Source organism: Rhinoraja longicauda, chromosome 14 (assembly GCF_053455715.1).
Source record: "Rhinoraja longicauda isolate Sanriku21f chromosome 14, sRhiLon1.1, whole genome shotgun sequence".
Classification (NCBI taxonomy): Eukaryota; Metazoa; Chordata; class Chondrichthyes; order Rajiformes; family Arhynchobatidae; genus Rhinoraja; species Rhinoraja longicauda.
The window spans coordinates 20,647,915-20,664,739 of NC_135966.1; the positions used below are offsets into that span (position 1 = coordinate 20,647,915).

Sequence of the window (16,825 nt, forward strand, 5' to 3'; positions counted from 1 at the left end):
ACTACCCATTTAAACTAATTCTACATTCATCCAGTTTTTAAATTCACTCCCCATCCTCATCACCTCACGGCAGATTCTGCCGAGCACCTATACATTAAGGCTGATATACGATGCCCAATTAATCTACAAACACACACATTTTTGGGATGTGAAAGCAAATGGGAACATGTGGAAGAAACCCATGCGGGTTACAGGGAGAAAGTGTAAACTTCACAGGCAGCAGCCCAGGTCAGGATTGAACCTAAGTCTCTGGCGTGTGAGGCAGCTGCCTGGCCAGCTGTGCCACAGTTTGAAGAACAGAAGGTAAGGTGTACGAAGGAAGATTAGGCATGAATTTATGAACTTTTCTTTACAGAGACATCTGAGATATAGTTCGACCAAATAACCCCTGTTATTTCCCAAACCTAGATTAAGAAACACAGTTGACTGATGTTTGTAGATCAGGGAAGAAGTGGGGCTTATTGAGTGTATATGAGCAGGCGAAGAGTGAGCTCACTGGACTTCATGTCGGACTGGGATTCAGAATAGTGCTAGTTACCTCGAAATCTCTAGGCCAGGCTACTATTGATGGTGTCCCCTGGCAGGTGTAAAGGCTTGAGTTTAGTTTATTTGTGCTATTTTATTTACTTCAGACTTAAGACTTTAGAGATACAGCACAGAAACAGGCCCATCAGCCTACCGTGTCCGTGCGACTACCAAGGATCACTCCGTACACTAGCGCTATCCTACATATGAGGGACAGTTTACAAATTTACCAAAGCCAATTAACCTACAAATTTGTATGTCTTTGGAGTGTGGGAGGAAACCAGAGCACCCGGAGAAAACCCATGCGGTTACAGGGAGAACATACAAAAACTCTGTACAGATAGCACTTGCAGTCAGGATCAAACCCATGTCTCTGGCATTGTAAGGCAGCAACTCTACCGCAGTGCCACTGTTCCACCAATGGATGGTTAATAAATGTTTCATTTTGAATGTTTGAAGTGTTCTATCGCCATCATTGATGTGAATCCTGAAAACCTTTTTGTACCGTTACAGGTGTTTTGCTAATGTGAATATCTAGCAGCATGTCAGATATTGGTGCAAATGTTTGGAGTAGTGATAGGGAAAATAAAAGTGAGATGGGTGACATGATCATGAATATTCAGTGTAGATTAGTAGAGATTATTGATTAGGAGATGGGTGAAAATGACAGTGGTATTTGAACTGTGTAGTAATTGAGGCTAATGGCACATTTACGAAGAATTATTTTCAGAATTGTTTTATTCTGACCTTGATCACTCACGTGGGGTCATTAAATATCCTTCAGCATTGTATTCCCCCTTGGTCAATTAATCCGCCGTCATGGTCTCAACTTCCACTGCTTCGCCGATGATATCCAGCTCCTCATCTCCACCAAGTCAATCTCCACCACCACACACTCTACACTGACAAACTGCATCACTGAAATAAAATCTTGGCTTCAATCAAATTTCCTCAAACTCAACTGCAACAAATCTGAAATCATCATCATTGGTCCAAAAACGCTCACCAAATCCACCCAAAACTTCATCCTCAATATTGATGGTCTCCCAGTATCCACCTCCCCTCACATCTGGAATCTTGGAATCATCTTTGATCAAACCCTCTCCTTCGACAAACACATCAAACACATCACAAAGACAGCCTTCTTCCGCCTCAAAAACATCGCCCGTCTCTGTCCATCCCTCTCCTCCACAGCTGCAGAAACCCTCATCCATGCCTTCATCACCTCCCGTCTGGACTACTGCAACAGCCTCCTCTATGGCTCACCCTCAAAAATCATCAGTAAACTTCAATACATTCAAAACTCCGCTGCCCGTCTACTCACCCACTCCCCGATCCGTGACCATACCACCCCCGTCCTTTACAAGCTCCACTGGCTCCCCATCCCCCAGAGAATCCAGTACAAAATCCTCCTCATGACCTACAAAGCCCTCCATAACCTGGCCCCATCCTACCTGACTGACCTCCTCCACAGGCACACTCCCACCTGCACCCTCCGCTCTGCTGCTGCCAACCTCCTGTCCCCCCCCATCCGGACCAAACTCAGATCCTGGGGGGACAGGGCTTTCTCCATCGCTGCTCCCACCCTCTGGAACTCACTACCCCAAACCGTCAGAGACTCCTCCTCACTCACCACATTCAAAACATCACTGAAGTCTCACCTGTTCAGCACTGCCTTCAACCACTGACCATCACCTCACCTTCTGTCTCCTTTTTCTGTTTGTTTACTTATTTATCTATTTATTTTCTTCTCTATGTTCTAGTAATCCCTGTAAAGCGTCTTTGAGTGTTTGAAAAGCGCTATATAAATGTAATGCATTATTATTATTATTATTATTCCTGTCCCTGGAGTTTGCCTTCTGTTGTTCACTTTGATTGCTGTTGTCTTCTTTCACAGTGGTTTATCTGTATATATATTACCGGTACCTCGTTTCCCTGTAGGTGGATGATCTTAATGCTCCTCTCTGCCTCATCCATCAACAACTGAAATCACTCACACCCTGCTGTGATTCTACCCTTGGCATGCAACATGCTGTCAGCTGGGCCTTGAGTTGTGCAGTTGGAGAGACACAGCATCTTCTACAGATTTGGTTTTAGTCTTTGCTGTCTAGTTTGCACTGATGCTGGTCAATTGCTAAACAAAGACCAGTGGTTCAGCAATACGACCAAGGAATGCAGCATTAGCTCTGGTTGGTTGTCTCTGTCACACTAATGAGGTCTTAAGATCAACTTTCTTTCAACCCTGAACTGAGTCAAACAGGCTTGGGATTGGCCCACACTTCAAATCTGTGTTATCTTTTCAGAGTTATCTCTAATTTTGGAATCATTCTATCTGTTGTATCTCTCCAAGACAAAATTATTCACCCTTGGATAAAGAGATCAAAATTATACAAAGTCCCTCAAACCCTCCTCACCTGAATTCACCTATCATTTACAGCTCTTGCCCCACCTGTTTAGTTTAGTTAAGAGATACAGCATGGAAACAGGCCCTATGGCCCACCGAGTCCACATTGATGAGCAATCACCCATATCTAGTTATATTCTACATTCTAGGGACAATTAACATAAACCAATTAACCTACAAATCTGTACATCTTTGGAGTGTGGGAGGAAACAGGAGCACCCAGAAAACACCCACATGGTCACAGGGAGAACGTACAAAACTCATTACAGACGGTGCCTGTAATCAGGATCGAACCCGAATCTCTGGTGCTGTACGGAAGCACTTTACTGTGGTGCCACTGTTCCCCTCACCTCTTTAAAGTGAGCTATGTCCTCTACATTTTCTGTCCAGGGAAAGGGTCTTGACTCAAAACATCAACTGTTTGATTGTGGTCTACTGAGCACACAGAGGGTACAGGCATGCAGCACCGACCAGAATCTATGTGTAAACCTCCATATTCACTTTAGTAGCTTTGATAATAGGAAAAATGCCTAACTGAGCATCAAATAGTCTGCCTCCTCCTACCTGAACTATATAATTTAATCCACCACTGGTGACTCCTAGTTATGAGTTGGAGGATGTAGGAGATGATTTTTCTAGATGCAGTTTTGTCCCTTTGTCTATCAGTTAAGCATGGTACCTGCTTCCAACTTTGATACACCACTCTGAGGAAAATGCAATAGATAACTGCTCCATTGCCTAGGGGCAGTGGTTCCTCAGTTCACAATTTTTGAATTACTTTGGAAATAATTAATGGTTAAGAGTCAAGGAGAGCTCCACAGCACAGAAACAGGTCAATAGACAATAGACAATAGACAATAGACAATAGGTGCAGGAGTAGGCCATTCAGCCCTTCGAGCCAGCACCGCCATTCAATGCGATCATGGCTGATCACGCTCAATCAGTACCCCGTTCCTGCCTTCTCCCCATACCCCCTCACTCCGCTATCCTTAAGAGCTCTATCCAGCTCTCTCTTGAAAGCATCCAACGAACTGGCCTCCACTGCCATCTGAGGCAGAGAATTCCACACCTTCACCACTTTCTGACTGAAAAAGTTCTTCCTCATCTCCGTTCTAAATGGCCTACCCCTTATTCTTAAACTGTGGCCCCTTGTTCTGGACTCCCCCAACATTGGGAACATGTTTCCTGCCTCTAATGTGTCCAATCCCCTAATTATCTTATATGTTTCAATAAGATCCCCCCTCATCCTTCTAAATTCCAGTGTATACAAGCCCAATTGCTCCAGCCTTTCAACATACGACAGTCCCGCCATTCCGGGACTTGACTTCATCCATGCCGATTGTAATGCCTATGCAACTCCAATTTGCCACCATTCAGTCTATATCCCTCTACTCCTTTGCTACACAAGTACATTTAAACATTGTAATTTATCTGTCTTTAATGGTTCCTTTAAACCACCATTCTTTGTGTGAAAAAACTGCCCCACAGATCTCTTTTGAATGTTTCCCTTCACTTTAAATACATGTCTTCTCAATTTAGAATTGCCCAAAAGATTCTGACCATCATTAATATAAATACCCCTATGAGGTCAACATCGCAGCCTTCGATGTTCGAGTGATATTAAGCCCAGCCTATTCAATCTCTCCTTATAAGTAAAGCCTTCCATTCCAAGGAACATTTTGGCGAACCTCTTCCGCACTCTTTCAAATGCTACCACATTCCTGTTGTTGTGTGGTGACCAGAATCCAATTCATAATAATCCAAGTGCAGATGGACCAATGCTTTTTACAGCTGCAACATAATCTCCAACTCTTATATTCAATGCATCAGCCTCTAAAGACAAGCATACTAAAGCTTTCTTCAATATGCTATCCAATTCTGTCACCATTTTCTGGGAGCTATAAACTTGCAACCCAAGATCCTTTTGCACATCAACACTCCTGTGGTACCTGCCATTTAATCTATATGTTCTGTTAATATTTGACATCCCAAAATGTATTATTTCACACTTATCTGGATTAAATTCCATCTGCCACTATACTCAACTTTGTAACTTATCGTTGTTCCTCTGTAAGCTTTCACAAACTTCTTTATCTACAACTCCACAATGTTTTACATTGTTAGTAAACTTACTAATCTGTCCACCTACATTCTCATACAAGTCATATCCTAAACCACCTATCATCAAGCCAATTTTGGATTCAGTTTGCCAAAATATTTTGGATCCCTTCTGGACCAACCTATCATGTGGGATTCTATCAAAAGTCCCTGGAAATCGTGTCCACCACCCTGCCTTTATCAAATTTCTTGTTATCTCTCCAAAACCTCATTCAGATTTGAGATACAGGGTCTCCCCAACATTAACTACCCTCCTTTCTTCTGGTAATTAATCTGGAGCTAATGAAGATGCAAAAACCACCATTAGAACCCCAACAATCTCTTCCCTTGCTCCCCATAGCATCACAAATACCAAGGCTCGCGACTTGTGATGAGGTGCGCTCCCACATAGAAACCACCAAGATTATTCTGCATTAAGCACTTTAATGTGCAATTTTATCACCCCAGCTTTTATGTTATATATTTATGATCAATTAAACTAAATACTTACATATGACCAATCCCCACCTTGGTCTGTCATGTCATCGCGTGTTTATCGTCCCATTCTGCAGCACGTTCACCCTTCATACCTGTGCTCCCACGTTCATTGCTTTGTCCTTCCAGAAGCTCATTTCCAGTTCTGGCATATTCCCATTTGAGCGATTTGATTGATTGAAATGATGGAATCGTTTAGTTTAGAGATACAGCATAGAAACAGGCCCCACGGCCCACCAAGCCCACACCAACCATCCATAACCCTTTACACCAGTTCTATGTTATCCTACTTTCTCATCCATCCCTATTCAACAGTTCAACAGAGCTTTATTTGTCATTCGGTACCAAGGTACCGAACGAAACTACATAGCAGTCACACACAAAAAAGAACACAAGACACATAACCCCAACACAAACATCCATCACAGTGACTCCAAACACCCCCTCACTGTGATGGAGGCAACAAAACTTCCACTCTCTTCCCCACGCCCACGGACAGACAGCTCGTCCCCGACCGACCCGCACAGTCCCCGCAAGGGGATGGAAGTCCCCGCGGCCGAGTTGCACCGGGCGCTGAAACGTCTCGCGGCCGAGCCGGGCGATGGAAGGCCCCGCGACCGAGCCGCACCAGGCGCTGAAACGTCTCGCGGCCGAGCCGGGCGATGGAAGGCCCCGCGACCGAGCCGTGCGCAGCTAAGTCCCGCGGCCGAGCCGCGCCGGGCGATGTTAGGCCCCACGGCCGAGCCGCAACGGGCGATGTTAGACCCGCGGCCGAGCCGCACCGGACGATGTTAAGTCCAGCGGCCGAGCCGCACCAGCGATGAAAAGTCCCGCGGCCGAGCCGCGCCGGGCGATGTTAGGCCCCGCAGCCGAGCCGCACCGGGCACTGTTAAGTCCAGCGGCCGAGCTGTACCAGCGAGCAAATTTAGAGATGCCAATTAAGCTACAAACCCACATGCCTTTGGGACGTAGGAGAAAACTGGAGCACCCAGAGGAAATCCACGCGGTCACATGGAAAACATGCAAACTCCGCACAAGCAGCAACCGTGGTTAGGATCGAACCTGGGTTTCTGGCACTGTGAGGCAGCAACACTACCAGCTGTGCCATTATGTCACCAAACAGACCAAGTGATGCAGCAAAAAAAGAGGCTTTCAGCTCATTGAATCTACGCTGCTCATCGATCACCCACACAGTCGTTCAATGTGATCCCACATTCCCACCCACACCCTGCTAGGGTCAATTTACAGAGTCCAATTAACCTCCAAATCAGCACATCTTTGGGAAATAAGAGGAAGTCTACACAGTCACAAGGAGAATTTACACACCCCCACATGGATCGCACCTGAGATATGAATCAAACCCAGGTCTCTGGTGCTGTGGGACTGCACCACTGTGGTGCCTCAGCAAAAGTGCTGAACCATTTTCTAAATCACGGAATTGAAAGGAAAAGCATTTTAATGTGACCATTCTGTTCCTGTGTGATCTCCTAACATTTTCCAGGAGAGATATAAAAGCGTTTGTGCTTCCATGCATCCCTAAATCTCCGGGTTTGAAATCTTCAGGTTCTTACAAAGAGGAGGCAGAGTGAAGTTTTTATAAACCATTTTATTTTAAAGATTTATGACTCCAGTTTCGTGACAGTACTACAGTGATTTGCACATTTATGACATGCAGTGGAATTACAGTCTTCTCTCAGATGGACACAGTTTACATTCTCATTTATCAGAGCGGCAGAATTTTAAGTTTTGCTGGGCTGCAAAAGGCTAACCTTTCTGGCTTGCTATGCAGAAGTGTCATTGCTGAATATATTCAACCTCACCATGTTCAGCACCATTTCAAGAAAGTATCTGAGAAATAAAAGTTGAAAAGTTTAATTTGAATATGATATGATTTTACTTTTCAACATAATTTCCTGAAAGGAGCATGTAACATTATAAGACTTGTCGGCACTGCTTTAAAGCAAAGCACAGAGTTATGCCTAATGACTTTGTTAAAGCCAATAAAAATAACAGTGAATTGAGTACTTTTAAATAACAATGCTATGGCTCCCATCAAAAGCAAAGGCGTGCCAGCTGAGAATAAGGTTGAAGGCATTCAGTTTCCATTATCTATAAACTTGTGGTGCCTTTTCTTTAAATTCACAGTCAGTAAAGATTATACCTCTGTACGCACATTTCATCTACAACTTAGTGAATATGAGCTTGAGTGATGCATACATCTGAAGACAAGCATGGCTTTCATAAATATTCTTCGTTATTATATACACTGTGTGTACCTTTTGTGTTGTGCAATGGAACTTCAACATTAAAAAGCAGATCACGTTTCCAAATGATTAAGATAATGCTATGCTGTATAACTGATGAGTATGAGAAGTGAGCTCAAGCGAAATACCCTGTTACAAAGACTGGTCGAAAACTAGACAGATGTTTAAACGGCATGATTAGTTTCACATGTAGACAAACAGACATCACTGTGGCTTTAAGTATAAATTATTGAATACACTCCTTTTTTTAGGAAAAGGTATTTCCTTTTAATTTTCTTTTTAGTATTGCAGTCAAACTGATATGGCTTTAACTATTGAAAAAGAGTTTAAACAAAGAAGCTTAGCATCCCTAAATTAACTTTAAACATTAACTTAGGATTCTCCTGAATGGAGACCTGGTTTTGTTTTAGTAGGACTGCGGTGGGAAACAGCAAGCATAACACAAACACAAGCAACTCTCCTGCATAGTGGTTTGAAATCCAAGAACCAATACCTGAGATTTTTAAACTAATTTTCTCTAAATTTTAAACTAGTTTTATGCCATGGAAAGCAATTAAATCAGTGTGTCCATAGAGAAAAAGCTCTCTTTGGTCTGGTGTAAAATGAAATGCAGGTGAAACACAATTTTTAATCTATTGAAATTCAATAGAGCTGAAACAATGCTCTACACAAGCAACAAAGTTTACCATCAAAGAAAGATCCACATTTATAGTACAAGTCAGTCTGTGCCACATCTGAAGACAAATTGCTGATAATTTTACTCTGCAGTAGCATTTGGAACAAATTATTAATAAATAGCTTACTGCTGAATAGTTCTATAGAATAGGGTATTAATCACTTCAATGATTCACTTGTTAATCTAGACTACTGGCAATTGGCGTGCAACTGAAGGGAAATGTATATCTAATGTTACTTGTTCGTTGTAGTGAAAGTGATTTAAATACAACTTTCTTAAAATTTCTCCTGGCAGAATATCATTTAACCTGTTTTGGTTCATTATTAAGCAATATCTAATTACACTATCAAACAAAGTCTGACCTTATGACCGGTAACAAGGAAATCGATATATAAACCACGTATTCATTGTTGGAGAAAAATTCTAATTCCAATAAATATATATTCCAGGAATGTTAGAGTTTCCATTTGGCAATATTCTGTTGAATGTGTCATTAATTACTGAGAATGTGTTGTTCCTACATATACTAATTATGTTGCTGAAAACCTGTGAAGGATTATAGACCACGAGGGTCTACAATAGAAATAGTTTCCGTTACAAAGAGTAACCAAAGTAATAAGAAATTACAAAAAATTACAAACGTATAAAATATTAGGTTAATGGCTACAAAATGTTAAACACACTAAGAAAGAAGTTTCCTTAACATGATGGCAGTCATTCTAAATTATGACTTCGACATTCATTGTCGCTAGAACAAAATCTGGAACATCCTCTCTAATGGGATCATGGGAGTAACTTCAACACATAAAGAAGATCCTTTCAGGACGGTGGTTGATTACCACCATCTCCTTTTCAAGAGCAATTAGGGATGGGCAATAAAAACATGTCTTGCAAGTACTAGCCATGTCCCATAAGTCAATAACAATGCAAGTCCATTACTTTATATAAACAGTCTTTGACTGGTTGACTTGCAATGTGCCTCAATTTGCCAAGGTTCTTCTTTCCTTCCAAACCTCCCATCCCATCCAAGTTTCTGATGGCCAAAGACACAAAACAGTTCACATTTTGAACTATGTATAGTTTAACATTAGAAGAAAAGTGATTATTGTAAAGACCCTCCCAAATTCCAAGAAAAAGCTTTGGTCACTTCATTACTTAGGAATGATTAGCAAGTAATTCAATACGTTATTCATTTTAATATTGTATTGTGTAAAGGCGGTGGGGTTTGGATTAGCATTGGGCACTGTGCTCCTTGGACTGATGATTAGCATTGAATGGTTTTCAATGCTAAAGGTCTAATTGGATAAAATTTAGTGCATTGGCAGTCTATTTTTTTCATTTTTAAGCAAATATATTTTCTCTGTGACGTACTGAAAATGATACTGCTACCTTTATACATTAAACCAGAGAGATCCTCATACCTTACCCAAAAAGCAATGATGATAGATATTTTTTACAACATGATTATCAACTTATATCGCAAATTGCCATTTTTTAACAAAAGGCTTTTCCACATATATTATACAATTTCACCATTTTAGCAAATCATGCAAGATATTTGCTACTAAACAATTAACTGCATAAAACTTTTAAAAATCTCAGTAGAAATCACTGTGAAAATTGTCAGATCTTGCACACATACATCACAGGGTGCCTAGCTGCATGCCACCCCAAGTTCTTCAGTAACAACCAACAACCAAGTAACACATCACAACACATTTAACAGTCTGGCAACTTAAAAAGGCTACCTCAAAACAGTCTGCAATATGGTAGAAAGGCTTAGCAATGGACACAACTTAATACTGCCAGTTGTGAGATTAAGAGTTTCTGCATTACATGAGCATATATGGAGTCTACAATAGAGACGATTAGGAGTTTACATGAGGTCCACTGGTCTCCTGGACTCCTCATGCTCATGTCAACCCCCTCACCATGGCTTACATCATAGAGAGGCACAAAAAATCTTTGTAATTATATTGCAGTAGGAGTATAAGCAATTACTCTAGTCGGAGAAAAAGGAAATGTATTTTAATATATGCTCAAAACATATGTAAATCCCATTAATGTAACTTAAAATAATTTACAAAATAAAGTATTCTTTTCTTTAACTACTTCTTGAACATGTCTTGAAGTGGCCCAGGAAGATACTTAAGGACAGTATCAAGAATACTCTCTTCTTCCTCCTCTTCTTCATCTCCACAGCCAGCAGGAATTGCTTTCTTTGGGCGAGTCAAGCTTCCTTCTATCGGTGCTTCCATTGCAGCCTTTTCCTCAGCTTCCTTTTCTTCCTTCTTCTTAAGGCCATACTAGAGGATAAAGAGAGGAGATAGCTTTAGACAAATATAACGTGATGGGATGCTGTTCTCATACCAAGACCTCCTGATACCTAGTGGGGGATCTGCCATAAGGTAGGGGAGGGGGGGGGGGGGGGAGAACAAAAAAGGACCGAGTGTGGGGGAACTGCTGTGAGGGGGAAAGGGAGGGGGGGGGGGGGGGGGAGAACAAAGGAGGACCTGGTGTGGGATACTTTGTAACTTTGTCAGAGCCCTTTATGTGGCGAACAATAAGAAATATTGTTTCTTATTTGGCAAAACAAAGAAATTCACTGTGACTTGTCACATGTGACAATAAAGTATTCATTCATTCATTCATTCATTCATTCATTCATTCATTCATTCATTCATTCGTCTTACAAGAGTCCAGTGCCTCAATTCTGTTCAAGAGTTTGTGGGAAGAGGGATCCTTGAGTGAAAGCAGAAAATTGTACTTTCGATGGGTAAGAAGTGTCAGGGCTAGGGTTCAATGGTCAATGGTGAATGAGTGACAGTGCTGCAACTGTATACTGAACATGGAAGCAATTGAATTGGGGGTCTACAGTTCTTGGTCTTGGATGGGAGGCAATAATCTGGGTTTCTAAAATTTGGGTTTCAACAATTGTTGACCATTATATTGGGAGACTGCAGCTGTCGATCATGGGTGTGGGGGAGGGGTAATTGTGGGCTTCAGGGATCAGTGGAAGGGGATATCTGCAAAAACAATATGTTGGAGGTACAGCTCTACGTCAAGAGGTTCTTACTAATCTATGAAGGGGTTCAGAAGTGATTGAGCTCATCAGCTGTGACTACAATCTGCACATGTGGTTGCATTTGATGTGCATGTAAAGCTGCAGCAAGCAAGAATTTCTATGTTCCAGTCATGGTGAAAGTGACACTTAAGCACTCTTGACACTTGTGATCATGGTCTATTAATCCTGTGCATCTGCACCTTAAAACAGTTAAGAGGCTCAAATGTCATATAAATCTTTACAAAGACTTTCAGAATTGTTCTTTTCCTCTTATCATCATGACATACTTCTTTAGCTGTCTGCCTTCCTTTTAATTCATATTCACACACATTTCCTCTCCTCCCTCCCGTGTTGTCCTTGGACCCAGTGTGCTCCGAGATCCATGAATTAAAATGCAAATGAGCTGAGGTAATTGAGTACTATTAGCACATTAGCAGTTAGATGGATGTTGTTTCAGCTCCAATCCCTTAACGCATAACTTGCATCAAATGAGGAATTTATCTCCATTATGAGCTAACTTTCCACAAGCTCACTTACAATTGCTCATTTTCCTAAGCACATATTAATTTACAATTACTAGTTCATGCTTATGTGCCCAGTGTCATCCATCTTGAAGCAAACTGCAGGAAATTGGAATTGCCCAGTTACCTGGTCACTTTATAACCTTAAGATATATATTGCCTTTATAACATAAACACAAGCAACTACAGATGCTGGTTAATAAATAAAAGACACAAAGTGCTGGTGTAACTCAATGGGTCAGGCAGCATCAGGAGAACATGGATAGGTGTAGGAAGGAACTGCAGATGCTGATTTACACCGAGGATTGACACAAAATGCTGGGGTAACTCAACGGGACAAGCAGCATCTCTGGAGAGAAGGAATGGGTGACGTTTCAGGTCGAGACCCTTCTGCAGACCGGAGCTGGTCCTTATCTTAACAACTTCTCCTTCAACTCCTCCCACTTCCTCTAAATCCAAGGCATAGGCTTGGGCCCCAGCTATGCCTGCCTCTTTGTGGGGTACGTTGAACATCCATGTCCCAGGCAAACGCAGGCCCTATCCCCGAAATCTGACTTTCAACTCTCAGAATATATATATGATGTAGCCTTAGAGATAATTTGCATACTGTATGAATATTATCTACATGGAAATTATTACATTATCTACATGGAAATTATTTACAGGGCTCCATCACAAATATATTCTGAGAGTTGTAAATCAGAGTGTAATAACATTTGTTGCAGTTTAAATATCTATATATATATATATATATATATATATATATATATATATATATATATATATACAGTACATTCAGAAAGTATTCAGACCCCTTCACTTTTTCCACATTTGGTTACATTCCAGCCTTATTTTAAAATGGATTAAATTCATTTTTTTAATCAACAATACACACAATACCCCAGAATGAAGAAGCGAAAACAGGTGTTTAGAAATTTTTGCAAAGTAATTAAAAAGAAATAACTGAAATATCATATTTACATAAGTATTCAGACCCTTTGTTATGGCACTCAAAATTGAGCTTAGCTTCATCCTATTTCCATTGATTATCCTTGAGATGTTTCTACAACTTGATTGGAGTCCACCAGTGGTAAATTAAATTGATTGGATATGATTTGGAAAGGCACACACCTGTCCATATAAGGTCCCACAGTTGACAGTGCATGTCAGAGCAAAAACCAAGCCATGAAGACGAAGGAATTGTCCATAGACCCTTTGTATCGAGACACAGGTCTGGGGAAGGGTATAAAACAATTTCTGCAGCATTGCAGGTCCCGAAGAGCACAGTGGCCTCCATCATTCTTAAATGGAAGAACTTTGGAACCACCAGGACTCTTCATAGAACTGGCCTCCCGGCCAAACTGAGCAATCGGGGGAGATGGGCCTTGGTCAGAGAGGTGACTAAGAACCCGATAGTCACTCTGACAGAGCTCCAGAGTTCCTCTGTGAAGATGGGAGAACCTTCCAGAAGGACAACTATATCTGCAGCACTCCACCAATCAGGCCTTTATGATAGAGTGGCCAGACGGAAGCCACTCCTCAGTAAAAGGCACATGACAGCCCGCTTGGAGTTTGCCAAAAGGCACCTAAAGGACTCCCAGACCATGAGAAACAAGATTCTCTGGTCTGATGAAACCAAGATTAAACTCTTAGGCCTGAATGCCATGCGTGACGTTTGGAGGAAACCAGGCACCGCTCATCACCTGGCCAATACCATACCTACAGTAAAGCATTTTTTTTAATTAAAAAAAATTTTTTTTTTAGTGGTCCAACATTTTTATTATTCAAACCAAATGACAGAATTTATTAATGTTTACATAGGCTTGGGAGGAGGTCCACGTGGGATGTTAGCTCCTGGCCTGAAACGCGGTGGTGGAGTTCGGCCCTTCCTAGCCTCTCGAGAACGGTTTCTCACCACCTTGCTGTGGATGGCACAGCTGACGCAGTAATGCAACTTCACATACAGCTTGGGCAGCACATACGCGTCAAAAACACTAGCCTCCGAAATATCTCGAACTGCAGCAGCCTCCACGATATTTCGGATTACAAACTTTTTGATGGCCTTGTCTTTGGGGACACAACGGGCACAGTTTGTGCATCTGATGGGCTGGACGTGGCCACGGCCCTTCTTGGCTCGCCCGTTATTCCTTCGCTTCTTAGTCATCTTCAGCACGAGTCACAAAGAAGTAAAGCATGGTGGTGGCAGCATCATGCTGTGGGGATGTTTTTCAGCGGCAGGAACTGGGAGACTAATCAGGATCGAGAGAAGGATGAACGGAGCAAAGTACAGAGCGATCCTTGATGAACACCTGGTTTCACACCAGCAAACGGGGAAACTAACTCCCCGTTTGCTAAAAGTCATTGCACGGGGTTGTGATTCACAAGTATTTTGCATCTTTGTTCACAATTCTCTCAAGCTTGCCTATTTAATTTAGTTTAGAAATACAGAATGGAAAGAGGTCCTTCAGCCTACCAAGTCCACACCCACCCACTAAATGTAGGCACTTCAAAATCAACCCTGCCGAGAATAAAATAGAAGTATACAATCCCAAGCATAGGTGATGGTAGCTTATTAATGTTACCATTCTTAGTATGTTTTTACGATCAAGAAACAATCAGTTTCAATACAAAATTACAAATGTTACAAGATTAGTCAGGAATAAGAACAGCAAGTGCTTATTATAGACAGCACTTCTGATCTCATCTGAGAGAAAAAGGCCAGTTAACATTTGTGTGCAGGCTTCAGCACAAATGTTCTGTTTGAGCAACTGTCACTTAAAATGGTGACCTATCTATTTTTTTGAGGCACCACCCTTGTAAGTTTCAAGTGTGTTGCAGAGTAGAATTTATTTACAAATAATTCTTCCAGAATCTTCATTATATATTTAGGGACACCTTATGCATGCATGTATACTATATACAAATAAACTTAAACCATTGACAGGGCGGCACGGTAGCGCAGCGGTAGAGTTGCTGCTTTACAGCGAATGCAGCGCCGGAGACTCAGGTTCGATCCTGACTATGGGTGCTGCACTGTAAGGAGTTTGTACGTTCTCCCCGTGACCTGCGTGGGTTTTCTCCGAGATCTTCGGTTTCCTCCCACACTCCAAAGACGTACAGGTATGTAGGTTAATTGGCTGGGTAAATGTAAAAAATTGTCCCTAGTGGGTGTAGGATAGTGTTAATGTACGGGGATCGCTGGGCGGCACGGACTTGGAGGGCCGAAAAGGCCTGTTTCCGGCTGTATATATATGATATGATAACCAATATTCTTACATCATCACTTGCAACTCCACAATCCTCAATCCTTAAATCTCTGTATTCCTCCAATTCTTAACTCTTGGTTATACCCAATTTTCATATATGCTCTTATATTGTTTGTTTCTGTCTCTGTTGGTCACAGAGGAACCTATAAAAAAAAACTAGAAATATTCTCTTTTTTAAATATATGTAAACAAAATTCCTTCTGAAATTTACTATTGAATTTCATTTTACCACTGTTTGAGTCAGGTCATTCAAGATCTTAACAACATGTAATTTTCCAAAAAAAATAATCTCCTGTGAGTGTATTGCACACAGCTGGAGAATACAGTCAACTACTGAGGTATTGGGACCAAAATGTTAGTCTGAACCTGAGATCTCGTGTCATTTTACTGAAAACAGCGACATCTCATTCTCAACTGCGTTAATCTGGGGATTTATTTGTAATAAAATTGCTTAAAACTTTTTCTCGGTGAAAAAAGTACTGGACAAAATTACTTTAATAATTGTAGCCAAGAAGTGTATGAGCAGGCTTCATGCATTGCAAAGTTAATAATAGTTAATTTGTTGATAACTTACAAAAAAATCAGTGCAATACTTCACCCGTGAACACTTATATTAGCTTAACTGTAACAGCTTCAATAGGCATGCCATTAAGCTGTAAAGAATGCAGAGAAGATTTAAGATGGTGCCAGGATTTGAGGGTCTGGGCTTTAAGGTAAGGATAGGCTGGCTTGGACTTTATTCCTTGGAATGCAGAAGGCTGATAGAGGTGAATAAAACCATGAGGGGAATGGATTGAATGCACAGTCATTTACCCAGAGTAAGGGAATTAAAAAGCAGAAGACATCAGTTTAACCTGAAACGGGAAAGATTGAATAGAAACCTGAGGGACAACTTTTACACTCTCCTGTGAGTGTATTGCACACAGCTGGAGAATACAGCTGGTGGCTGTATGGAATGAGTTGGCTTTGGTGATAGTTGAGGTAAGTACTATAACAGCATTAAAAAATCACATGGATACAGAAGAGTAGGTGGGATATGGGACAAATGCGGGCAAATGGAACTAGTTTAGATGGCCAGCATGGACGACTTGGGCCGAAGGGCCTGTTTTCATGATGTATGATTCTATGATATACCCATTGTAATGCACAGGTGTAAACGTTTGAAATGAGCTGACTCGTGAACCACCAGGTTGAAGATCAACATAAAACACTATGGCCATGTAGGTTGACAATTTTGGAGAGTTTCAGCTGATTTTTTTCCTCCACTATACTCATTACAAATAGTAGGCAGTTTTAGCTTCCAATATACCAATTTGGGAAAGATACGCCTGCACTCAGTGGGCAAATGAACAGTTGTCATTTCAGCCCCAAAATTATAGGATAGAAAATTGATTTCAATCACTTGCATGCTCACCCACTCAGTGAGTAGGATTTGTGATAAAAGCACAAAGAGATTCTGCATAACACATGCCTTTCTGCCTGTTGTACCGTAAGGCTCCTGTGATATATTCAG

General features: G+C 41.4%; 1 protein-coding gene and 1 pseudogene across 6 annotated transcripts in view; both read right to left on the reverse strand.

Annotated features, from left to right (window-relative positions):
• Positions 1–7,107: 7,107 nt before the first annotated feature.
• Positions 7,108–16,825, reverse strand: part of cplx2b (complexin 2b) — a 244,247-nt gene continuing 234,529 nt past the window's right edge. For all 6 annotated transcript variants that reach the window (XM_078411551.1, XM_078411553.1, XM_078411549.1 and 3 more), the window contains exon 4: positions 7,108–10,767. In XM_078411551.1, the coding sequence (XP_078267677.1) occupies positions 10,570–10,767 (198 nt within the window). In that variant the 3' untranslated portion in view covers positions 7,108–10,569. The remainder of the gene's footprint in view (positions 10,768–16,825) is intronic.
• LOC144600123 (small ribosomal subunit protein eS26 pseudogene) lies at positions 13,815–14,249 on the reverse strand (annotated as a pseudogene).